Source organism: Vipera berus (assembly GCF_964194415.1).
Source record: "Vipera berus genome assembly, chromosome: 2".
Taxonomy (NCBI): domain Eukaryota; kingdom Metazoa; phylum Chordata; class Lepidosauria; order Squamata; family Viperidae; genus Vipera; species Vipera berus.
This window is the reverse complement of record NC_138203.1, coordinates 288,383,554-288,408,800: the sequence shown is the minus strand read 5'-3', so window position 1 is coordinate 288,408,800 and position 25,247 is coordinate 288,383,554. Positions and strand designations below refer to the sequence as shown.

General features: G+C 45.0%; 2 protein-coding genes across 7 annotated transcripts; one reads left to right on the top strand and one right to left on the bottom strand.

Moving 5' to 3' along the window:
* Positions 1-340: 340 nt before the first annotated feature.
* On the top strand, positions 341-18,314 carry LOC308664641 (zinc finger protein with KRAB and SCAN domains 7-like). 4 transcript variants are annotated; one of them, XM_081322066.1, is made up of 6 exons: positions 341-394; positions 1,222-1,777; positions 2,077-2,191; positions 2,334-2,401; positions 6,462-6,591; positions 7,351-10,785. In XM_081322066.1, exons 2-6 carry the CDS (start codon positions 1,322-1,324, stop codon positions 9,537-9,539), a joined length of 2,958 nt encoding a protein of 985 aa, XP_081178192.1. In that variant the 5' UTR covers positions 341-394; positions 1,222-1,321; the 3' UTR covers positions 9,540-10,785. The 4 variants fall into 4 exon arrangements, with proteins under 4 accessions (XP_081178192.1, XP_081178195.1, XP_081178193.1 ...); XM_081322069.1 differs by lacking the exons at positions 341-394; positions 7,351-10,785 and adding an exon at positions 18,088-18,314 and having other exon boundaries at positions 426-1,777; XM_081322067.1 differs by lacking the exon at positions 341-394 and having other exon boundaries at positions 426-1,765.
* On the bottom strand, positions 12,476-24,958 carry LOC308664642 (zinc finger protein 213-like). 3 transcript variants are annotated; one of them, XM_081322070.1, is made up of 7 exons: positions 24,908-24,958; positions 22,641-23,272; positions 21,870-21,984; positions 21,688-21,755; positions 19,598-19,727; positions 14,090-15,808; positions 12,476-12,978 (listed from the first exon to the last, which is right to left on the bottom strand). In XM_081322070.1, the coding sequence occupies exons 2-7, from the start codon at positions 23,133-23,135 to the stop codon at positions 12,824-12,826; spliced, it is 2,682 nt and encodes an 893-aa protein (XP_081178196.1). In that variant the 5' UTR covers positions 23,136-23,272; positions 24,908-24,958; the 3' UTR covers positions 12,476-12,823. The 3 variants fall into 3 exon arrangements, with proteins under 3 accessions (XP_081178196.1, XP_081178198.1, XP_081178197.1); XM_081322072.1 differs by having other exon boundaries at positions 15,591-15,808; XM_081322071.1 differs by lacking the exon at positions 24,908-24,958 and having other exon boundaries at positions 22,641-23,610.
* Between the last annotated feature and the right edge of the window lie 289 nt (positions 24,959-25,247).

Here is a 25,247-nt window from a genome sequence, read left to right as displayed (position 1 = left end):
CAGATGCCTCCTGACAGAGAGAGAGAGAAAAAAAAACCTTGGGACAACCATGACTTGGATGACTGAGAATCTCCATAGACATTCCTGATCCTGAGGTATATAACAGTCTCCTTCCTCCTAGCCCCCCTGGAGAACGTCCCTCTTTGCATAACCACCTGCAATGCACACAGACTCCTCCAGGGGGCTCGCTCCAGCAAGAGAAGGGAACACCAGGCGCTTCGCCGCTGGAGGGCGAAAGTCACGGCTGCCTTTGCAGAGGCCAGAAAGGGAGAGGCGTAACTGGATTTTGGCGCTCTAGGACGCGGCCCTCGCTCTCCTTAACCCCTGGAGCTCCGCGGGAGGCGAAAACGCTGCGGGAGCGTCTCGCGGAGTAAGAGATTCACACGTGTCTTAGGTGGGGAGCGGGGCTCTCCCTGTACAAAGGGAGGCGGAGGAGGCAGAGACCCCTGCCCGGCCCGATCCCGGGTCCCGTATTCCCCAGCCGCCCTCTCCACGCAAGGGGGAAGCGGAGCTCTAGAGCAGCAGCTGAAGAACCGGGGATTCCAGGGGATCCGGCGGGGATCCGGGGGTTCCTTCCCGGCCCTGCTTGCGGGGGACCTCCGCCCTGCCCTTGGCTGACCCTTTGGGGGCTCCGGATAGGTCGTGTGAACCTGCTTGCATGCCAGAGGGAGACTTGGCTCCCCGAAGGCCACCCAGAAGAAAGGAAAAGGGTCATCCCCAGCCAGGGTCATTTCCTGGCATTTTCATTGGATGGGAAGTGATCTTTCATGGTTTGTTCACCTGTTTGGGGTTTGACAGGTTTTGTGAACCTGCCTGCGTGTCAGAGGGAGATCCGGCTCCCCAAAGGCCACCTTGAAGAAGGGGGAAAAAGGGGGTGTGTCTTTAGCAAGGGTCTTTTCTTGGCATTTGAGAATAGAAATAAAAACTGTATTTATTGGCTTTTGCAAGCCCTTGATGGAAATCAGGCCCGTGTTTTGCACCTCAAACACACACAGACACATTTATTTTATTTTTTTTATTTTGATTCCATTTATATCCTGCCCTTCTCCGAAGACTCAGGGTGGCTTACAAGCTTAGCAGTAATCAGACAACTCATTTCTTCAAAGCCACTTCAATCCTATATCAGAAAAATATATCTTCCCATGTTGTGTTGAGGGTTGTTCAATGGTTTAAAATGCTCCATTTTCTAATCCTTGGGATTTATTTCCTTTTTCATCTCAGATACATAAAGTGGATGGCGAAGTCATCCAAGCATTCTCTCTTGGGCAAAGAGGACTGAATCACCTTCTGCGACCAGTCCGGCAGCTGCAGGAACGGCCCTATGAATGAAAAGGCATTTGGAGACCCACAAGATTCTTTGGACCCATTTGGAGTTGCATTTCAGGACAGAGAAAGAATGGAGACAGAACTTTTAGCAAGTGAAGTGACTGGAAAAGGCCTTTTAGCAAGGCCGAAGATCCTGGAGGAGGAATCCATCATCCGTTCAGAAGTTCCGCCCTGGAACTTCAGGAGCCTCCAATATCAGGAGGCTGAGGGTCCCCGAGGACTTTGCAGCCGACTCCACAACTTTTGTAGGCGATGGTTGAGACCAGAAAAGCACACCAAAGCCCAGATGCTGGACCTGGTTGTTCTGGAGCAGCTCCTGGCCCTTCTGCCCAGGCAGATGGCGAGCTGGGTGCGGGAGTGTGGAGCAGAGACCAGCTCCCAGGCGGTGGCCCTAGCGGAAGGCTTCCTCCTGAGTCAGGCGGAGGAGCAGAAAAAGAAGGTTGAGTTGCAGGTGCAAGACCTTTGATTGGGAGCCCAGAAGGGATTTAAAGGGAATAAAGAATGTGTTTGATTTCTTCACCCCTCTTCCCCCAGAGTCCTCCACCTTTGTGAAGGTGTCTCACTAATTCATGTAGGACATTCTTCTGTTATTCTTTCTAGAAGATAGATTTAAGACAATTGTTGTTTTCTTACTCAGTTTCAATGACAGTACTGGGCGGGCTTTGGAATTGTGTTCAGGGAACAAGAATCCACTTCATGTTGTGTGATGTCCATTAATAATTCTTCTTTTCTCCTTCCTTCTATTTCAAGTCCTTCGTTATGGGGATCAGAGATCCTGAGGGAAGGACGACTCTATCAAATCCCTCTCAGGAGCTGTTTTTCAGGAGAATCCCTCAGGAAGATCCAAGTCAGGACACCTCAGGAGGTAATTGAAGGTCCTCCCATTCCCCAGAGGGATCCCAGCTGCCTCATCTTTTCTATGTATTCTATTCCTATTCCCTTAATTATGTATGTATTCTATTCCTATTCCCTTAATTATGTATTTTAAAATTCGGTATCCCTTACAGGGAAACAAAGCATGGAGTTTTCTGGTCTTTATGGTGGAGCTGAAATAGAGATTGAACCAGCAAATCAAGTAAGAAAAATAAAAATAAAAATAAATAAATTTATATTCTCCCTTTCCTTCAGCAACTGAAGCTGAGGATGCTGCTGCAGTCTCTCCTTCCATTTCTTCCTCTTTTGGGGCTGCGTTATTTTCATGTTCCTGACCAACATAGAAAAATTGAATTGGGATCCTTATTGGGAAATCGGTTTTTTTAAGAGCAATACTTAACTCGCCTTTTGCTAGTTATTTATTCACTCACATTTTCAAAAACTGATTTCTTACAGAATCAAAGAGATCCCAAAGATGCTTTTTTCACGAGGCAACTGGACTTCCTTGTTTTTATTTTATTTTATTTATTTTATTACATTTATATACCGCCCTTTCCCGAAGGACTCAGGGCGGTTTACAGGGTGATTAAATACAAAAATACAAAAGTTAAAAACAGATTAAAAAAATTATATTCGTCCCTGCATAAGTAAAACCCCAGTTAAAATTAAAATTAAAACTAAAATTAAAATTCTCAGCCTGGGCCAGAGAGCTCGAAGAGCCAGGTCTTCAGGTCGCGGCGGAATGAACGGAGGTCGGGGGCAGTCCTCAGCTCCACTGGCAGCTGGTTCCAAAGGGCAGGCGCACCCACTGAGAAGGCCCTATCCCTGGGTGTCGTCCGCCGGCAATCTCTTCTTTGAAGACATTTCGCTTCTCATCCAAGGAGCTTCTTCAGCTCTGACTGGATGGTGTGGAGTTTCAGAGCTGAAGAAGCTGCTTGGATGAGAAGCAAAACGTCTTCAAAGAAAAACAAGAAAGTCCCTTTGCCTCGTGAAAAAGCATATTTGGGATAACTATGACCTGGATGACTTGAGAATCTCCATAGACTTTCAAAGAGAACCATTCTTTTTATAATTCTTGATTTAATTGTGCAAGGCTACTGAAATGTAATTAAATATTATTTCACACATTTCCATTTTTTTAAAAAAACATTTATAACCAGTGATTAAAAAATAAGTGCACCAGATTAAAAGATAAGGCAGACTATTAAAACACAACGAAGTTGACCAAATGGAGAAGTCTGTAAGTAAAAGGTTAACAATAATAGACCTGGAAGGTACTCTTCTAATCCACACACACACACACACACACCAGGAGGAGACCCTATACCATTTCAGATAAATGACTGTCCAGTCTCTTCTTAAAAACCTCTGCTGATGGAGCACCCACAACTTCTGGAGGCAAGAAGTTTCACTGATTAATTGTTCTAATTGTCAGGAAATTTCTCCTTAATTCCAAGTTGATTCTCTCCTTGATTAGTTTCCATCCATTGGCTCTTGTTTTGCCTTCAGGTGCTTTGGAGAATAGGTTGACCCCCTCTTCTTTGTGGCAGTTCTTCAAATATTGGAATACTGCTATCATGTCGTCCCCTGGTTCTTCTCTTTGTTAGACTAGACCACAGGTCTGCAACCCGCGACTCCGGAGCCGCATGCGTCTCTTTCAGCCGTCTCCTGCGGCTCCCAGTCCTCTGCCATGTGCAGTCCCCAAAAAAAAGTGGGACTAAAAAAGTTCAACCAATCAATTCAAATATGCAGGGTAGGTGCATATCTCGCCTTGGCTCCACTCTTCAGTCAAACCCTGTTCTGCGCATGCGCGCATGTACGCGCATGTGCACACATTTTTTGCGGCTCCCAGTTTTTCCTTTTGTGAGGCAACTGGTTCCGAGTGGCTCTTTCACTGTTTCAGGTTGCTGACCCCTGGACTAGACATACTCAGTTCCTGCAACCGTTCATTGCATGTTTTAACCTCCAGCATCTTTGTTGCTCCCTCTGCACTCTTTCTAGAGCTCAACATCTTTTTTGTATCATGGTGGCCTAACTATAGTCAAAGCATTTTGGCCTACAAAGTAATTTGTAATCCTCTGATTTGTGCCTGGATATTATCACTAAATAAAGTCGCAAATTCATTCCTAGGGAATTTCTCCCCCCCCCCCACCCCGGGTTCAGCCAATGGCTTGTATTACCAGCAATTGGTTCCTTATATTGTGAGTAGAAGCAGAAACAGTGTTTCTCTAGATATGGATAGCATCCACCCAAATCTCTAGCTGTCTCTCCCAGCACTTTCACTTGTATTGAGAATGAACAGGACTATTCCTTTTGAGTTACCATAAGCCTTTTCCTGAAATGTTAGAAAAAATCCCCTCCATCAATTTCCTTCTGCATAGACAGGAAGGATTGGAGTCTGTGATAGATGTGGATTCTAAGGCCCATCTGCCAGTTGAATCTCTAGTTGCTGAGAGTCTGGATGATTGATGTAGGGAGAGAGGGAAAGAGATAGGGAGGGATGGGCAGACAGACATAGATCGAGCAATCCAGAAGAAAACTGAGATGCTTTTCGTTGAATGGCATTGAAGACCTTTGTAATATGTTACCCTCCCCTGAAGTGAGGTTGCCTCCCCTCCTCCTAACTTTTCATAAGAGCCTTAAGACCTGTCTTTTTCAATTCAAATTCAAGGCACACTGAAGATGTCTCCCCAAATGGAGACGAAATGTGTGCAGCCAAATCGCCAAGCTCGACGGTCAAAGATGTCATGGTTCCGATAGATGAAACCAGTCAAAAGAACTTCAAGGCAAGAATTTCTTCCTTAAAGAACATTTAATTAGGAAACAAAGTATCGGTGCTTACTTAGTCAAACCCAAAACTGAGTTCCCTTCCCCCAGATAACAAGTGATAATTCCCACCCCCAAAAGCTGTCATAAATCACATTTCCCAATTAGTGTACAAACACGGGCTCCTTCCCCAGCTTCTTTGTCAGCCAAAACCTCATCAATCTATGACCTTGAGTTCCCAGGCATAGCATTGTTACGGTTAACTAGTTAAAGCATTCACCCCATCCCTCCCTCTTCTACACCTAAACTCTAAGGAGCAGAAAAAGCATACTGAGAGCAAGAGAAAATGGCTGCTGATTTTTTCAGTGATCAAAGCGCTGGCATCAGTTGTCACCACGTTGACACAACAGCTCTATTACCAACCCGAGCTACTAATATTCAAACATGTCTCAACCTGTCTCTGCCAGACAGTGTGAAGTCCCAGTGGGGGAGCTTCACATAGGAGGTGGTTGACTTAATTAAAAAATAACACCCCTCCCCCAATTTGGCACCCTCCTTCTCCATCTTGTGTTGATGATTTTATCTTACTTGCTTTGTCACTTTATATCTGATGATTTTAATGTTTTTGAATGTTTTTATAGCAATAGCATTTAGACTTACATACCACTTTATAGTGCTTTACAGCCCTCTCTAAGTGGTTTACAGAGTCAGCCTCTTTCTCCTAACAATCTGGGTCCTCATTTTACCGACTGAATGAATGGAAGGCTGAGTCAACTTTGAGCTGGTGAAAATCAAACTGCTGCCAGTCGGCAGAATTAGCATGTGATACTGTGTTTATTTATGCTGCATTTATCCTGTAAGCTGTCCTGAGTAAGCTGCCCTGAGGGACGCGGTGGCTCAGTGGGTTAGGACGCTGAGCTTGTCGATCAGAAGGTCAGCAGTTTGGCGGGTCGAATCCCGAGTGCCACGTAACAGAGTGAGCGCCTGTTACTCGACCCAGCTTCTGCCAACCTAGCAGTTCGAAAGCACGTAAAAACGCAAGTAGAAAAATAGACCACTACGGTGGGAAGGTAACAGCGTGGCATCTAGTCATGCCGGCCACATGACCACGGAGACATCCTCGGACAAGCGCTGGCTCTTCGGCTTTGAAACAGAGATGAACACCGGCCCCTAGAGTCAGAAACGACTAGCACGCATGTGTGGGGGAACCTTTACCTTTACCTTACTGTGTTTATTTATGCTGCATTTATCCTGTAAGCTGCCCTGAGTTGTTTGACACAAGACGGGCAGCAAATGAACTTCATAATTAATAAATAAAAGTCCTGCAGAATCAGTATTTGTTTAATTAAAAGTTTGGGTTCTGTCCATTTTCTCACCTAAAGTTTGGCATTCAACAAAACAAACGTTTAACTTAATCCATATCTTTGCTCAGGATTATTTAAATATTATTTTGCCAATTCGGCTGGGCCTGTTTTCTTCTTCTTTTCATTGTTCAGGAAGATCTTGTATCCTTTGAGGAGGTGGCTGTGTATTTCTCTGAGGAGGAGTGGTTTCGGCTGGATGCTGACCAAAAAGCCCTGCATCGGGAAGTCATGCTGGAAAATCATAGGAACGTGGCTTTGCTGGGTAAGGGCAGAGAATTTGGGAAGACATTCCATATAGGTGAATGCCATCAGCAATTTTTTAATTAAAAATCCCCATGCAGACGTCATCTCCTGGGAGGGAGAAGGAAAAAACCGTACGGCTCTGAGGAAGAAAAATGGTTGGTGGTTCCCTGCTTTGATGCATTTGCCTGATTTTTTTTTTCATTTCTATTTCAATGTATCAGTGAGAAACAAACTGCTTGCTATGATGAGATTCTCAACCCCATCCAATTTCGGCTTTTTTGACCTAGATGCTTCTGTATCTGTGTATGAAAAACTCATTTCTTCAGCTCCTGGGTTACTGACTTTCCTTCTGTTTCATTTATATTCTGAGCTTTGGGATTAAAGGTGAAATGGTGCCATTTTTCCATTACAGACAAGCTATTTAGGGTTAGTAAAAGAGCTCTAGATGTTTTCTCTGCAACTATGTGATTTTTGGCAAGAGAAAAATAGAATAGCACAGGGAATGTAGTTTGGGTAGGAAGAAAAGGACTTTTGTCAGATTTGTTTTATTATTCAGTCTGTGCTGGAATTTATCCAGTCCAATAAATGTTATGGGTTTCTCCTGGTACTTCCATGGATGCTTCCCCTGATTCTTCCTTAATTGAGAGCAAGATGACATTTGAACATATATAAAATAGTGAAACTGGGCAAAATTTCAGAAGGAAATTCTTATGACTTCCTACAGATTGATCTCTTTCCCTAACCTTGTTATCATTTTCATTTCTCTTTTCTTCTGCAGGTAATAGTGGGCAGGAGAATAAAGATTCCTGCGAACTGTTTAAAGTGATCAATGCTGGAGGCAGAATGTTTCCAATTAAAATGGAAAAAGAAAGACATCAGAGAAAGCAGTCAAACGATTGGAGTCAAGAAAGCCCTTCTTCCATTGAGGTCCCAATACAAGACTTTGTTGCCCAACAAGGAAAAATAAAGAAAAGTTATATTGGGAAAAGTGTGAAGCCAAACCAAGATAAAGTTCATGTAAATCAACATTATCCAACCCAAGCCAAAAGAGATCATGTATCTGGAGACCATGGGAAAAATGGCAGTTGGACTTTCACTTTTTCTTATGAAAATGGGTCCTTTACATCTCATGAAAAGACCCACCCAGAAGTGAAACCATACAAATCCATGGAGTGTGGAAAGGCATTCAGTAAACACAGAAAGCTTACTATCCATAAAAGGATCCACACAGGGGAGAAGCCATATAACTGTGTGGAGTGTGGAAAGAGCTTCTGTGAAAATGCATCCCTTATGAGACATAAAAGGATTCATACAGGGGAGAAACCATACAAATGTCTGGAATGTGGGAAGGGCTTTACTAATAACAGTCAACTTACTTCCCATAAAAGGATTCATACAGGAGAGAAACCACATAAATGCAAGGAATGTGGAAAGAGCTTTAGACATAATGTTTCTCTTACTTACCATAACAGGATTCATACAGGGGAGAAACCATATAAATGCATGGAATGTGGAAAGAGTTTTGCTAATAGCAGTCATCTTACTTCTCATAAAAGGGTCCACACAGGGAAGAAACGATGTAAATGTATGAAGTGTGGAAATAGTTTGAGTGATAGCTGTTCCCTTACATCTCATAAAAGGATCCATACGGGAGAGAAGCTATATAAATGCCTTGAGTGTGGAAAGACCTTTACTCATTGCAGTCAACTTACTCCTCATAAAAGGACTCACACAGGAGAGAAACCATATAAATGCAAGGAGTGTGATAAGACCTTTATTCATAGCAGTCAACTTATTTCCCATAAAAGGACCCACACGGGAGAGAGGCCATATAAGTGCAAAGAATGTGGGAAGAGCTTTTGTGAAAATGCATCCCTTATGAAACATGAAAGGATCCATGCAGGAGAGAAGCCATATAAATGCATGGAGTGTGGAAAATCTTTTACTCAAAGCAGTCATCTAACGTCCCATAAAAGGATTCATACAGGGGAGAAGCCATACAAATGCAGAGAGTGTGGAAAGTGCTACAGCCACAGTGTGTCCCTTACGTACCACAACAGGATCCACGCGGGGGAGAAACCTTATAAATGTTTGGACTGTGGAAAGACTTTTACTCAAAGTAGCCAACTTGCTTCCCATAAAAGGATCCACACAGGAGAAAAGCCGTATCAATGCATGGAATGTGGAAAGGGCTTGTATGACAATGTATCTCTTATGAGACATAAAAGGATCCACACAGGGGAGAAGCCATATAAATGTAGAGAGTGTGGGAAGGGCTTCACCCAACAGGGCAACCTTAGTTCCCATGAAAGGATGCACAGAGGGGAAAAGCCATATAAATGCAGTGTGTGTGGAAAGAGCTTCAGTCATAGTGGTTCCCTTACTTATCATAACAGGATCCATACAGGGGAGAAACCATATAAATGCTTGGTGTGTGGAATGGGTTTTACTGTTAGCAGCCACCTTACTTCTCATAAAAGGATCCACACAGGGGAGAAACCATATAACTGCAGACAATGTGGAAAGAGCTTCAGTGAAAATGCATCCCTTATGAGACATAAAAGGATCCACACAGGGGAGAAGCCATATAACTGTGTGGAGTGTGGAAAGAGCTTCAGTCATAGTGGTTCCCTTACTTCACATAAAAGAATCCACACAGGGGAGAAACCTTATAAATGTATGGAATGTGGAAAGAGCTTTGCCACTAGTAGCGATCTTACTTCCCACAAAAGGATCCACACAGGAGAGAAGCCATATAGATGTGTGGAGTGTGGAAAGAGCTTTACTAATAGCAGTCATCTCACTTCCCATAAAAGGATCCACAGAGGGGAAAAACCTTATAAGTGTATGGAGTGTGGAAAGAGCTTCACTACTAGCAGTGATCTTACTTCCCATAAAAGATCCACACAGAAGAAAAACTATATAAAAGTGTGTGTGGAAGGAGCTTCAGGCAGAGGAATGATCTAATATGTAAAAGAAAGACCCATTTGGCTGTGAATTCATGTAAACTTTATATTTAGTTGGTTAAATTTATGCATTTCCTATTTAGATATAAAGGTAGTTCTCACAACTATTCACTTAAAAATTGTTCAAAGTTATTGAGGAGCCTCCAAAAGCTACTTACAACCCAGTCCATGAATTCCAGTAGTGGCACGTACCCCTACAATCAAATGATGTGATTTATGTTATATTTTGCATTAAGATGAGTCAGATGCAGCATTCATGATGATAGGAGGGAGACTGCACATTCTGTGGTCACATGAGGGATGCAAACACTACATAGGAATCCATTGACTTGCTTAACAGTTGTAGTGTATGGGTTCTTGGTACTCTCCAAGCTTGGTTGTTGGCTTGCAGATGTTTCATTACCAAACTATGGTGTTCCTTTTGGCAACTGCCACATTAGAACAGAACAGGAGTGATAGAAGGGAGTCCAACCCTCTGCTAAGGCAGGAAACCCTATATCATTTCAGCCAAATGGTTGTCCAATCTCTTCTTAAAAGTTAAGAGTTCTAACAGTTTAATATCAATAAGACAAATGTTTTTTTCTTAAGTTTACATTTATCTCAGTTACTAATTGATTTTGGTTCTGGGTGGGGTGTCAATAGGCAGACATTTAACAGGTGCTTCTTCCTCAGGAGACGGAAGTGCATCTTCCTTATGCAGCTCTTCAAGACAAAACTTGATTAGTCTTTCTTCTGCTAAAGTGGACCTGCGTGTAAAAATTCCCATAGTTTAAATTTTCCTTCTTTTGCCTAGTCTTCTTACAGTTGTTTCCCACTCCCTTTCTCATTTCTTAATATATCAGTTCGTCAGAGGAACCTACTGTTCTATGTTCTCCCGAAGACTTGGAAATGGTGCAGCAGAGGGATTCTGGGGTCTGAAGGAATATTACAATCCAAAGGGAGTGCAAGTTCCATCGTTGTATACAGAGAGAAATGGAAAGTGATATTGAATTGTCCAATATTGAATTAAAAAAGACAACTAAGAGGACTTGTGCTTTGAATTTTTCCTTCCTTCCTTCCTTCCTTCCTTCCTTCCTTCCTTCCTTCCTTCCTTCCTTCCTTCCTTCCTTCCATCCATCCATCCATCTCAAGTTAGGAATATTCAGGAGAATGTGAATGAAAACGACTCCATTGTGCTGACATTGCAAACAATGAAGGAAGTTTTTTGGAAATCTGTTGGGACCAAAATAAAATAATCTGACAGTAAGAAAAACTAACATCTACTTTTGCTTCATTGACTATGCTAAAGCCTTTGATTGTGTGGATCATAACAAACTGTGGCAAGTTCTTAAACAGATGGGCGTACCAGACCATCTTATTTGTCTCTTGAGAAACCTATATGTGGGCCAAGAAGCAACAACTTCGCAGCTAACAACATGTTTGACTTAGAAAATGAATAAGGAATATTCATCAGGGAGTATCACTAGGAAACGTAAGAACCTTGGAGAATTTAAGGCAACAGGGATACCTTTAGATCATTAATAAACAGAGAAATGGAAAGCACAAATTTTGTTATAGTTAAGAGTTAAAACTTCACCACAGAAGAGATTTGTCTGCATTAGTGGGTATTAATGCAAGAGAGAAAGAAGTTTAGCTATAATTACCAAAACACAGACTTTAGCTGAAGGAAACATAGTGGTTAAAAATCAATTTAAAAAGAATGGAGTTAACCCTTTTGCTTTTTGAGCCCATTTATTATTCTTCAGTTTCACTCAGAATCACCCATCAGTTTTTGAATTAAGTTTCAAACCATCATGAAACTGAAAACCTGAGGCTTTTTCCTCCCCTCTCCAAAATCCTTCCAAACATTTTTGTTTCTTAATACAAGCATGAGAATTTTATACATGTCTAGCAAGTAAACACACCATGGATATTTAATTTTATTTAAATCAAATGTAGACTTCCTTAACCCTTGTCATATCATAGGAAGGGAAAAAAGAGTTCTAATGTTTTGCTCCTTATCCAAGAAGTATCCGAAGATGCTTCTTCAGAACAGAAGATGCTGTACACATACATATTTAAACATACTATATACAACATATTACCTTCCCACTGTAGTGGTCCCTATTTTTCTACTTGCATTTTTACGTGCTTTCGAACTGCTAGGTTGGCAGAAGCTGGGATGAGTAACAGGCGCTCACTCTGTTACAGTGCTCCGTGTGCCTTTGGCGTCTAGTCATGCCGGCCACATGACCACGGAGACGTCCTCGGACAAGCACTGGCTCTTCGGCTTTGAAACGGAGATGAGCACTGGCCCCTAGAGTCGGAAACAACTAGCACGCATGTGCAGGGGAACCTTTACCTTTTATACAACATACAGTATGTATAGACCTACACCCTTATATATAAGTAACATACGAATATTAATCACTGTCCATCTTGAAAGTGGTCAGGACAGGGGAAGGTAGAAGTGCTTTTCTCATGCGACGCAGAAAATGCAAGCGCTGCTGTGCCTGTTTCACCAGTTTCTCACTGTTGAGAGACCAAGCCAGCCTACTTGTTAACTTCCCACCCAGGAATTTGATGCTGGTAACCATCTCCACATGTGAATCATTAATGCTCAGAGAAGTGTGGCTGTGCCTGCCTTATCTGAAATTGACAACGATCTCTGTGGTTTTTCCAGTTAATGACTTTTTCTTTTGTTTGATCCAGAGCCATCCATGAGCAATATTTGAATAAATAGCCCTCGAAACCCTAAAATTTGTCTTGCAGCAAAAATTTCATGTGTAATTGTTAGGGTTATTCTTATTATCTACATAATCCAAACATAGACAGCATTTCTTTTTCCCACAAAAAACTGTTTAGTGTACAAATTTAAAATCCTACTTCTTACTGACTGGATGCTAATTAATACAGCCAAAAAGAATTTATTACATGCCAGGAAAGTAACCATGTCACTGAAGTTTAATTAACTTTATTGAAATTAACTAGACATCTTAGCCCACGTCACAATATACAAAGGAAATAAGGCCCTAATGTTTGAAAAAGTTCTTTGTGTTTGTATTTCAGGGGCTTCTCATTCTGACATCTTTTGTGAAAAGAATTCTTCATCCTGAAATCCTTCACACTGTATATTGAAATGTATGTGACAATATTCCTGTATCATGAGAGATTTTTGACTGAAAAAGTTTCCATTCATACTGGTTGTTTCAGGTTTCAATTTTATACCGTGGATGCGAATTGGATTTGTTTTTTGGTATCTTCACATCCCAGAGGAAGTTCCCATTCTCATTTCTGTCTACTTGGTCAGGAAGAACTGAAATAGTTTTTTGTAATAATGTTTCTTGATTTCATGCTGTTTGGGTCCTCACTGATTTTCAAAGGTGCTCCTTCTTGCTTGATCATTTGCAATGTCAGCACACTGGAATCACTTTCATTCTCATTCCACTGAGCATCCCTAACTTGGGATGAGAGACAGAAAACACAGAAAATTATGAAAAAGTCAAAGCACAAATATCCTTTTAGTTATTAAAATAATTATTAATTATTATTATTATTACATTATTATTATTATTATTATATTATTATATTATTAATTATTAATTATTAATTATTCAAGTAATTGCAGCTGCCTGCAATTAGTGCAGGTTCGCATCCCACCAGGCTCAAGGTTGACTCAGCCTTCCATCCTTCCGAGGTAGGTAAAATGAGGACCCAGATTGTTGGGGGCAATTAAGCTGACTTTGTAATAATGCCGCTTGGTGTGTGTGTGAAAGCCCTAATAAGCAGGCATATACATAGAATGAAGGCTACTGCTAAGCTTGTAAGCCGCCCTGAGTCTTCGGAGAAGGGCGGGATATAAATGGAAATAAAATAAATAAATAATAAAATAAATAAATAAAATGCAATATCACATTCCATCCCACGCTGTATAGCAATAGAATTTGAATTCCCTTTGAATTATAATATTGCTTCAGTTCCCAGAATCTCTGCTACAACATTTCTAATATTTTCTGAGGACACAGAAGCATAGGGTCCTCTGATAAACTGTGAACATTTTAAAGAATGAGAAAAGGAGGGGAAAACAAATAAATGTAAGAGGACTAAGGAAAAGAAGCAAAGCTTAAACTATGAGAAATGATAGTTGGATCATTCCCAAGGCCATGATGGGAAGAACAAACAACTGGGGAGCAGGAAACACACTTGTAAAAAAAACAATAAAAACATCTTCATAAAATTGCATAGACCAGATCTGAAAAGATTAAAATGCTCATTGTCTTGTGATTTCCAATTGGAAACCGGAATATACAGATTTAAGGGGAAAAAATGCATGGATGTGCCAGAGTAGCTCCCTTAAAACGGCACATCCTCATTGCTTTTGTTTTATTTGTAAATAAATTTCGCTGGGTCAAACTTGAAAACCCCTAGAGCTCCGGCAATATGAAAAAAGTCACGATTCGTTGCGACACGTCACGTAACGTGGCAAGTTTGACACCCATGCCCTAGAGGTTCAGTATATAAAGAAGGGAATACATAGAATCTACCAACAAATTCTGGAATTGACATTCTTACCCAAATGGATCTGTGCATGAGAAATTAGGTCATTGCTCATCCTGAAGCTCTTTCCAAGCTCTGCGTATTTGTATGGCTTCTCTCCTGTGTGGATCCTTTTATGGGAATTAAGATTACCCCTCTGAGTAAAGCCCTTTCCACACTCCAGGCATTTATATGGCTTTTCCCCTGTGTGAGTTCTTTTGTGGGAATTAAGATGACTGCTATTAATAAAGCCCTTTCCACACTCCAGGCATTTATATGGCTTCTCTCCTGTGTGAGTCCTTTTATGGGAATTAAGATGACTGCTATTAGTAAAGCTCTTTCCACACTCCATGCATACATATGGTCTCTCTCCCGTGTGAATCCTTGTATGTCTCATAAGCGAAGCCTTTTGACAGAACCCCTTTCCACAGTCTACACATTCATATGGCTTTTCCCCTGTGTGGATCCTTTTATGAACAGTAAGAGACCCACTTTCACAGAAGCTCTTCCCACACTCCATACATTTATACGGCTTCTCTCCTGTATGGATCCTTTTATGGACAGTAAGAGAGCCGCTTTCACAGAAGCTCTTTCCGCACTCCGTACATTTATAAGGTTTCTCTCCAGTGTGGGTCCTTTTATGAGAAGTAAGAGTGCTATGGTAGCTGAAGCCCTTTCCACACTCCATGCATTTATACGGCTTCTCTCCTGCATGGATCCTTTTGTGGGAATTAAAATGACTGCTCTGAATGAAGGTCTTTCCACACTCCATGCATTTATATGGCTTCTCCTCTGAATGGATCCAGTTATGGGAAATAAGATCACTGCTGTTAGTAAAAGCCCTTCCACACACTCTACATTTATATGGCTTCTCCCCTGTGTGAATCCTTTTATGACAAGTGAGATTACTGCTCTGAATAAAAGTCTTTCCACACTCCATGCATTTATATGGTCTTTTCCCAGCATGGATCATTTTATGGAAAGTAAAAGAACTATTTTGACTGAAGACTTTTCCACACTCCACACATTTATACGGCTTTTCCCCTGTGTGGATCCTTTTATGTCTTATAAGCGATGAATTTTCACCGAACCCCTTTCCACACTCTGGGCATTTATATGGCTTTTCCCCTACGTGGATCTTTTTATGGGAAGTAAGATGGCTGCTATTTGTAAAGCACTTTCCACACTCCATGCATTTATATGGCTTCTCCCCTGTGTGGATCCTTTTATGGGAAGTAAGATGGCTGCTCTGAATGAAGGTCTTTCCACACTCCACACATTTATATGGCTTCTCCCCTGTGTGGATTCTTTTATGGGAAGTAAAGTAACTCTTTCGACTGAAGCTGCTTCCACACTCCATGCATTTATATGGCTTCTTTGTTGTATGAATCATTTTATGCGAGGTAAGGGATCCAGTTCCATGAGAAAGAGTGAAAGTCCAATTGTATTTTTTTCGATTGTCTCTACATATATAATCATCTTTTGTTTTGATTGGGTAATGTTCATTTACATCTAAATTAGCACTTAATAGTCTTACACTTTCCCCAAAATCGTGTTTCTTTATTTCTCCATATTCAGCTGGAAAGTCTTGCATTGGAGCATCATTAGAAGATGAACTTGCATTGTTCCAATTACATGACTGGATTCTCTCATGGCTTTCTAGTTCTGTCTGCATTGCAGGCTTCTTTGTTTTGTCTCCAGAAGTGTTCATTAGGAATGGTTCCCCAGAATCCTCATTTTCCTGCCCATTATTACCTTCAAAGGAAAAGAGAAATGAAAATGACAATAAGGTTAGAAAGAAGATCAAACTGTGTGAACTCCTATGAATTTCCTTATGGAACTCTTCCAAATTCCATCATTCCAATATCTTTAAGTTCATGCTGGCAGTGGCATGGTATAATTTCCGTATTTACGACTCAGAAAAAAATTGTAAAGATCTAAAACATTCTGAAAACACCTAAAGCATCCTGAAAAGATGCTATAGGATCCTTTTTCTTGATAATTATTCGTACATATTCAAATCTAGTTCAGTCAGCTTGAATTAAGGAAGAATCATGGGGAAACATCCAAGGAATCAGATCAAACTTTTATTACAATCACTGACCAGCATAAGAGTGAGATACAACCAATTAGTAATTTCTTTAAAATGCTAAAAGATATAAAATTTTTACATAAAAACAAAAATACTGTATTAAATATTAAATTATTAATTTAATTATCTACTAATGATTATGATTATATAAACTATTTAGATGAGGGCATAGAAGGTGAATGTATCAAATTTGTAGACAACACCAAGCTAAGAGAAATAGCTAACAATTTAGAAGATAGGCTCAAAAGCCAGAAGGCTCTAGACCAGGGGTCAGCAACCTGAAACGGTGAGCCACTTGGAACCAGTTCCCTCACAAAAGGAAAAAACGTGTGCGCATGTGCGCACGCGCACAACGGAGCTTAACTGAAGAGTGGAGCCTAAGGCGAGACCTGCCCCCTCCGCTATCATTCACTCATCTTTGCTTGGAAAAGCTTCTCTCTCGCTCTCATTCACTCACGTTTTGTTTGCAAAAGCTTTTCTCTTGCTCTCTCACTCACACTTTGCTCAAAAAAGCTTCTCTCTCCCTCTATTCACTCACACTTTGCTTGAAAAGGCTTCTCTCTCGCTCTCATTCACTCAAAAGGCCAGCCACGGCGCCTCCATTGACTTCCATGTGGACACTTAGCAATGAAGGGGATGATTGAAACTGCTCCCGGTAGTGCTGCTACTGCTAATTTTTCCTCTTGCTGCTTGGTTCCGATTTCGATGAAATCGGAGAACCCCCGGATGATACTGCTGGGGGTGGAGGAGGCTGCCTGGGTTCAGCTGTAGCGGAAGCTGATGACAGTAGCGGTTGAGGCGGCGGTGAGACACTGGAGGTCTGCCACATCTCTGCCAGCCTCTGCCTCCCCCGCAGAAACAAATCACCGCCTGCCTGCCGGGCAGAAGCAGCAGGAAAGCAATGGCGGTGGCTGCTATTGCAGCAGCCTAGCGCACTCGCCGAGATGCTGGAGGTGCTCCACGCCTGGCGTGGTAGCCACCGCACTCGCTGTCTTTGGCGACTTTGGCAACAGGAGCAACACCGTCTGCCTGCTGGGTGGAAGCAACCCTTTCCTCCCCCACACTACTACCCTTCTCCCCTGCCCTCGGTTGCAGCCACCGCAGGGGAATCTCTCGGAAGAGGCCCCGGAGATCCGCCACCCGCAGGATGTCCGAAAGGCAGGGGCCAAGAGAAGAAGCTTCCAAGACCCCCAACGACACCCCCCCCCCCAGGCTAGCAGAGGCGGCGGTGGAGCAGGGCGATGGGAGACACGCCAGGCAGGGAAGAGCGCCTTCTCTCCACTGACTGGCCTGAACGAAGAACAGCCGAAGGCAGCAGCTCCACAAGCTTCCCCGCCCACTTCCCTCTGCTGCCTGCCCCGAATGAAGAACAGCCGAAGGCAGCAGCTCCACCAGCCTCCGCCTCCCCCTTCTCTCTGCTACCTGGCCCGAATGAAGAGGAGCGGTGGAGGCTTGCGCAGCTGCTGCCTTCGGCTGTTCTACGTTCGAACCAGGCAGCGGAGAGAAGGGGGTGGCAGAGGATTGCAGAGCTGCTGCCTTCAGCTGTTCTTCATTCGGGCCAGGCAGCAGAGAGAAGGGGGAGGCGGAGGCTTGCGGATCCCCATACGGGGGTGGGGACGCCTCCGGGTCCTTGCACAAACGGCGACGGGAGGTGCGCCAATGGCTTGGACTTGTTGCCAAGGTCAGCAGGCCTGGCAGGCACCACCATTGTTTTTGGTGCCGTGTCTGTGTATGCGCCTGCCTCGCTGTTTTTGGCGGTGCTTGGTTTCCACCCTACCCCTGCAAGACTGATCTGGTTGGCGGAATTGCCTTCTGCCTTCCCAGTCGCTGGTTTGGCAGCTAATGCTGCCCTCCTGAGAAGTGGCATGGCGATTGGACAGTGGCCACGCTATGAATCGGGATAGATAGACCATCCCCTAAACCTTAGCCATTCTCTCCATAGCGTGCTGCAACTGATCCGAAGTGCCGCAAACAATGAGGCAGATGTGCACACAGATATGGCGCCAAAAACAGCGCTCGGAGTCTCCAGGAGCTGCAGGGATCCCCAAGTGCCCTGCAAAGCAGTGGTGTGCCCCGAATGAGGAAGTGGCATAAGCTTTGAGGAGACGACTGTTTGTATTTCCATGGCTCGTGCACAGAAATCACACCACGCCTTGCCACTGGCGTTCAAGGAGGCTAATCGTAGTAAATACAAATCATGTTTTTGGAAAAACAGAGAGACGGATTACAATATTTATGAATGTAAATAAAAAGGCAGTTTCCAGAGCCTTCCTCCCCCACCGAGGGAAACCTGAGTCACCTGGGGGGCTATGCCTTGTGGTGAAAAAAATAAGACATTCCTGAAAATAAGCCCTAGTGGGTCTTTTGGACCAAAACTAAATATAAGACCCATTAGGGCTTATTTTGGGAGAAACAGTACTGCAAGGCTGGTTTCAGTATGCCATAGTGGAGGCAGAGTATCTGTTAAGTTCATTGACAATTGCACTTTGTGTCTGCTACACCCATTTAATGGATGCCTTGTCTTAATCGTATCCAATGCTGAGGAAAAGATTGGAGAGAAGTCCAAGGTTGAGATATTAGTTACCATTGCTTTTTTCAATATGGATTGAAAAATCATCCCCCATAGTTAATGGGACAAGGCCAAAGAGAAAAAAAGATGTGCCGGCAGTTGAGCCACCAACAATCTAGCCTGCACTTTCGTGATGCCTGTCTCCCATCTTGGGGTGGCATTAATGACACATTTTAGGGCTTGAAGGACGATCTTAGAAACTTGGATTATGTCCTAAAGCTGAAAAATTGGAGAAGGAACCCTGCTGCCTTCATAAACTAATCCTGCTAAAACATATGTTGCCAGGTTCTATGTAAAGGTAAAGGTTCCCCCGCACATGCTTGCTAGTCGTTTCCGACTCTAGGGGCCGGTGCTCATCTCCGTTTCAAAGCCGAAGAGCCAGCGCTTGTCCGAGGACGTCTCTGTGGTCATGTGGCTGGCATGACTGGACGCCAAAGGCGCACAGAACGCTGTTACCTTCCCACCGTAGTGGTCCCTATTTTTCTACTTGCATTTTTTACATGCTTTCGAACTGCTAGGTTGGCAGAAGCTGGGACGAGTAACAGGTGCTCACTCTGTTACGCGGCACTCGGGATTCGACCCACCAAACTGCCAACCTTCTGATCGACAGGCTCAGCATCCTAACCCACTGAGCCACCGCGTCCCTTAGGTTCTATGTAGCAGTACTTAAAATCTGTCAGCTGATGCCACAAACTAGTTTTAGTGAGCATCTAATTCATGATTTAAGACTATCCAAGGAGGTATTAGATGAAAAGCTAATATTTATCAGAGGGGACCCAATTCCAGAAGAAACTTACAAGAACTAAATTGTTTCTGAAACAAGTCCTTTTCTTCCTATCCAAATAATGTTCACCCTGATGGAGTTATCTCTTCAAACCCTTACCCAGAGAGGCCATGTTCCTATAATTTTCCAGCATGACTTCCCAATGCAATGTTTTTTGGTGAGCATCCAGCTGAGACCACTCATCCTTGGAGAAATACACAGCCACCTCCTCGAAGGACACAGGACCCTTCTGAACAAAGAAAAAGAACAAAAAAAAACAGGCTCAGGAGGATTTGCAAGAGCTGTCCCATTGTCTAGAAATCCCCAAAGGAAAGATATGGGCCAAGTTAAACGTCTGTGCTTGGCTGAATTCCAAGCGTTAAGTAAGAAAATGGACAGAGCCTAAAGCCTTTTACTGAAGAAATATTTCAGGCAGGTTTTATCAACCTGATTGATTCTAATAAAGGAGAATAGTTGTAGCTCAGAGTTGAAACGAGGGATCCTGGATGGTCTCTGAGCTTGGCTTTTTTCTTGTGGACGTTTCATTACACCAACTAGGTAACCTCATCAGTGCTAGTAAAGATGTTACTTAGTTTGGTAATGAAACATGTGCAAGAAAACAACCAAGCTCAGAGGCCACCCCTCATTGATTGATTCTGCAGGACTTTCAAAGCCGTTCAGTGAAAGGAACCTCAGTTTCCTTCTGGATTGATCAGTTTGTCTATCTATCTGCCTGTCGGTCTGTATAATTATCTATGTGCCTCCATCCAACCATCCCCCATCGATCAATTATCATACTCTCTCAGGATCTGGAGAAAATCAACTTGCAGACAGGCCGCTCAGAAACACCAGCCCTTCCTTTGCAGAAGGAAATTGGGGGAGGGGGGAATTCTTTCCAGCATTCCAGCAAACAGCTGGCTTAGGGTGTAAGTTCTGTTCATGTTCATCACCTTCACGAAAGTACTGGAAGATCTTGGGCCTGGCCTTCAAATCCGGGCGCAAATCAGTGGATGACAAATTAGTTTGCAAGCCTGATCTGGCCACCTTCTTTGGATTTTAGTAGTCTGCATAATCCTTTAATCAGATGGGCTTACATTTCTTATCACTGACTGTGATCAAGGCTTTTTAAAAAGGTGCCCTTGTGAATATTTTGTTATTTTTGAAGAACATCCTTCAATTTCAAGTTAAAGAATTAGCAAAAGAATGGGTCTCTGTCGAGCAGTTGCTACATTTATGATCATGCCGCTCTGATCCATTGAAGCATTTTTAAAAATTTAAATGTCAGAAGGTAGGGAGGGCAGCTAGTGCAAAGAGAGTTGAAAACCAGTCTTAAAAAATCCCTATTAAGAATCTCAGAGTTGAAATAACAAAACAATGTTATTGTTTTGGCAGCTGCCAAAAAAGCCAACACAGTGCTAGGCTGCATTAACAGAGGAATAGAATCAAGATCACGTGAAGTACTAATACCACTTTACAATGCCTTGGTAAGGCCACACCTGGAATACTGCATCCAGTTTTGGTCACCACGATGTAAAAAAGATGTCGAGACCGTAGAAAGAGTACAGAGAAGAGCAACAAAGATGATTGGGGGACTGGAGGCTAAAACATATAGGGAACAGTTGCTGGAATTGGGTATGTGTAGTTCAATGAAGAGAAGGGTGAGGGGTGACATGACAGCAGTGTTCCAATATCTCAGGGGCTGCCACAAAGAAGAGGGAGTCAAGCTATTCTCCAAAGCACCTCAAGGCAGGACAAGAAGCAACGGATGGAAACTAGTCAAGGAGAGAAGCAACCTAGAACTAAGGAGAAACTTCCTGACAGTTAGAACAATTAACCAGTGGAACAACCTGCCTCCAGAGGTGGTAAATGCTCCAACACTGGAGGTTTTTAAGAAGAGACTGGACAGCCGCTTGTCTGAAATGGTATAGGGTTTCCTGCCTGATCAGGGGGTTGGACTAGAAGACCTCCAAGGTCCCTTCCAACATTATGATGATGATGATGATGATGTATCTCAGACACCGACTTTACAGGAAGCCAACCTGGCTGAAAGCAACTTAAATCTTGTAGTCCCCTTTCAATCTTGCTAAGGAAAAAAGAAAACATCGAAGCCAAAAGACGTGGAAAAAAATAGGAAGAGATTGTACTCTAGGTTGACTTGCCAAAGAAAAAAGGAGAATGCAAATCTAATAAAATAAATTTCCCGCTCTTACTTGAGTTTCAGCTGTTTCATCCGCTGTTACAGCACTACCATCAAGCCCAGACGTTATTCTATGTTTCACTGCAAGGAAGACAGAATTTTAAAGTGCATAATTGAAGGAATAGGAAGAAGTATTCTATAGGACAGAAACATAAAGAAGATGAGAAAAAGAATTTCTCTGGGGAATTAGTTTACCTTCGGAGATGTGCTGATTTGGATCTTCCTGAGGGATCCTCCTGAAAAACAGCTCCCGAAAGGGATTTGATGGATTCCTCCTTCCCTCAGGATCCCTGATCTCCACATTGAAGGACTTGAAATAGGAGGCAGGAGAAAAAACAGAAAGGAATTAATTGACTTCCAACAACACGAATTAAGATTCTTCTTCTCCAAACATCACTTCAAAGCCCTCAATGACATCAGCGATGCTGGAAAGAAAGGAACAGCTGTGGCAAACATAATTTCCAAAATGGATAATGGAACCGTGTCTACAAGAATTAACGAAACAAATCATATGTTATGAAAGCCAAGAAAGGGGGGTTAAGGAGAGCTGAAAAATTCAAACACACACTTTAGTACAGACATGTCAAACACAAGGCCGGATCCGGCCCGCAAAGTGGTTTCATGCGGCCCGCGAAGCCATCCTGGAAACAGTGAGGGAATGGCCCCCACTGCCTTGGCCCTGGCCCAGAGACCCTCCTTCTGCCAGGGACCCTCAGATCTGTCCCACTCCTGCCCAGGCCCCCATAGGCACCCTTGATGCGAACGATGTAGAGCTGGCCACACCCACCCAGTAGGCCATACTCACTCTAGCCATGCCCACCCAGTAGGCCACGCCCACCGAGGCCATACCCACCAGGCCCCGAGGGCAACCGCAATGCTGATGCGGCCCTCAATGAAACTGAGTTTGACACCCCTGCTTTAGTACCTTCAAACCTCTTCTGGCCTCCCTAGATGAAGGTCCCTCACCTGCAACTTGACCTGCTCCTTCTGCTCCTCCGCCTGGCTCAGGAGGAGGCCTTCCGCCAGGGCCACCGCCTGGGAGCTGGTCTCTGCTCCACACTCCCGCACCCAGCTCTCCATCTGCAAGGGCAGAAGGGCCAGGAGCTGCTCCAGAACAACCAGGTCCAGCATCTGAGCTTTGGTGTGCATTTCTGGTCTCAACCATCGCCTACAAAAGTCATGGAGTCGGCTGCAAAGTCCTCGGGGACCCTCAGCCTCCTGGTATTGGATGCTCCTGAAGTTGCAGGGCTGAACCTCTGAACGGATGAGGGTGTCCTCCTCCAGGATCTTCTGCCCAGTTCTTGCCCAAGCCTCCCCACAGCTCCCAGACCGTACAGCAGAAGAGCTTTTTCCAGTTCTTTCACTTGCTAAAAGTTGCGTCTCCATGCTTTCTCTGTCCTCTAACGTAACTCCAAATCGGTCCAAGGGTTCTTGCGGATCTCCAAATGCCTTTCCGTTCATAGGACCGATCCTATAGCCACCGGAACGGTTGCAATCAGCTCTTTCCCCCCTCCCCCAAAGAGATCATTTTTACACACGCCAAGAGGCTCCAATGGCTTCCAGTTTCTGTATCTTGAGTTGGAAAAGAAAATAATTTCCTAGAATTAGAAAGTGGAGAATTTAACCATTGAGCAACAGTCATTCCCTTGGAAGAAAGTATTTTTCTAAACTGTTACAGGATTGCAGTGGCAGTAAGCCGATAGGTCCTGTTTTGGCCATATACTACTGTATGTATGCATTTGTGTGCGCGTGATGCACTGTTTTTCCTTACAAGAATCACAGATCTATATTTACCTCCAAGCAGGGTTCACACAACCTGCCAAACCCCCAAGAAGGTGAACATAGCCTGAAAGCTCGGCTCCCATCCAATGAAGTGCCAGGAAACGACCACCCTGGCTGAAGATGCCCCCTTTCCCTTCTCCTGGGTGGCCTTTGGTGATCCGTGTCTCCCTTTGACACGCATTCACACAATCCTGTCTCCTCGCCCGGCCTCTCTCCTCTCCTGATGGGCCTCCGCCAGGCCGATCCTCCCCTCCCCACACTCGGCTCTTCTTCCCCGGACGCGGGGCGAGAAGGGACCCCCGGAACCCCGCCGCCTTCCTGGGATCCCCGGTTCTTCTGCTGCTACTGCTGCTGCTCTGGAGCTCTGCTTCCCTCCTTCATGGAGGGGGCGGCTGGGGAACATGGGACACGGGATCTCCTCTTCCCCCGCCTCTCTTTGCACGGGAAGAGCCCCTCCGTTCATGGAGGGGGCGGCTGGGGAACATGGGACCCGGGATCTCCCCTTCCCCCGCCTCCCTTTGCACGGGAAGAGCCCCTCCCTTCATGGAGGGGGCGGCTGGGGAACATGGGACCCGGGATCTCCCCTTCCCCCGCCTCCCTTTGCACGGGAAGAGCCCCTCCCTTCATGGAGGGGGCGGCTGGGGAACATGGGACCCGGGATCTCCCCTTCCCCCGCCTCCCTTTGCACGGGAAGAGCCCCTCCCTTCATGGAGGGGGCGGCTGGGGAACATGGGACCCGGGATCTCCCCTTCCCCCGCCTCCCTTTGCACGGGAAGAGCCCCTCCCTTCATGGAGGGGGCGGCTGGGGAACATGGGACCCGGGATCTCCCCTTCCCCCGCCTCTCTTTGCACGGGAAGAGCCCCTCCCTTCATGGAGGGGGCGGCTGGGGAACATGGGACCCGGGATCTCCCCTTCCCCCGCCTCCCTTTGCACGGGAAGAGCCCCTCCCTTCATGGAGGGGGCGGCTGGGGAACATGGGACCCGGGATCTCCCCTTCCCCCGCCTCTCTTTGCACGGGAAGAGCCCCTCCCTTCATGGAGGGGGCGACTGGGGAACATGGGACCCGGGATCTCCCCTTCCCCCGCCTCCCTTTGCACGGGAAGAGCCCCTCCCTTCATGGAGGGGGCGGCTGGGGAACATGGGACCCGGGATCTCCCCTTCCCCCGCCTCCCTTTGCACGGGAAGAGCCCCTCCCTTCATGGAGGGGGCGGCTGGGGAACATGGGACCCGGGATCTCCCCTTCCCCCGCCTCCCTTTGCACGGGAAGAGCCCCTCCCTTCATGGAGGGGGCGGCTGGGGAACATGGGACCCGGGATCTCCCCTTCCCCCGCCTCCCTTTGCACGGCAAGAGCCCCTCCCTTCATGGAGGGGGCGGCTGGGGAACATGGGACCCGGGATCTCCCCTTCCCCCGCCTCCCTTTGCACGGCAAGAGCCCCTCCCCCAACTCACCCGGGGCACGTCTGGCTGCCGCCGCCTCTTCGCCTCCCGCGGAGCTCGAAGGGTTAAGGCGAGCGAGTGTGGCGTCCTAGAGCGGCAACCGTTCGTGACGCCACTTCCTTCCGGCCTCCTCTACAAAGATTCACCCTCCAGCTGGGGGAAGAAGCTCCTGGTGTTTCCTTCTCTTCCTTTTTTTTTCTCCCCTTTCCGGCGCATGCTCAGAGTTCCCTCCAGTGGCTGAGAGCGTCCCCTGGTGGATTCTGGGCGAAGTGCCAGGATTCCCGGAAAGGGCGGGAAAGAGGAGCGCACCGTGAGGGGGGAGGGAGAGGCCAGGGATGATGGGCAGGAGAGT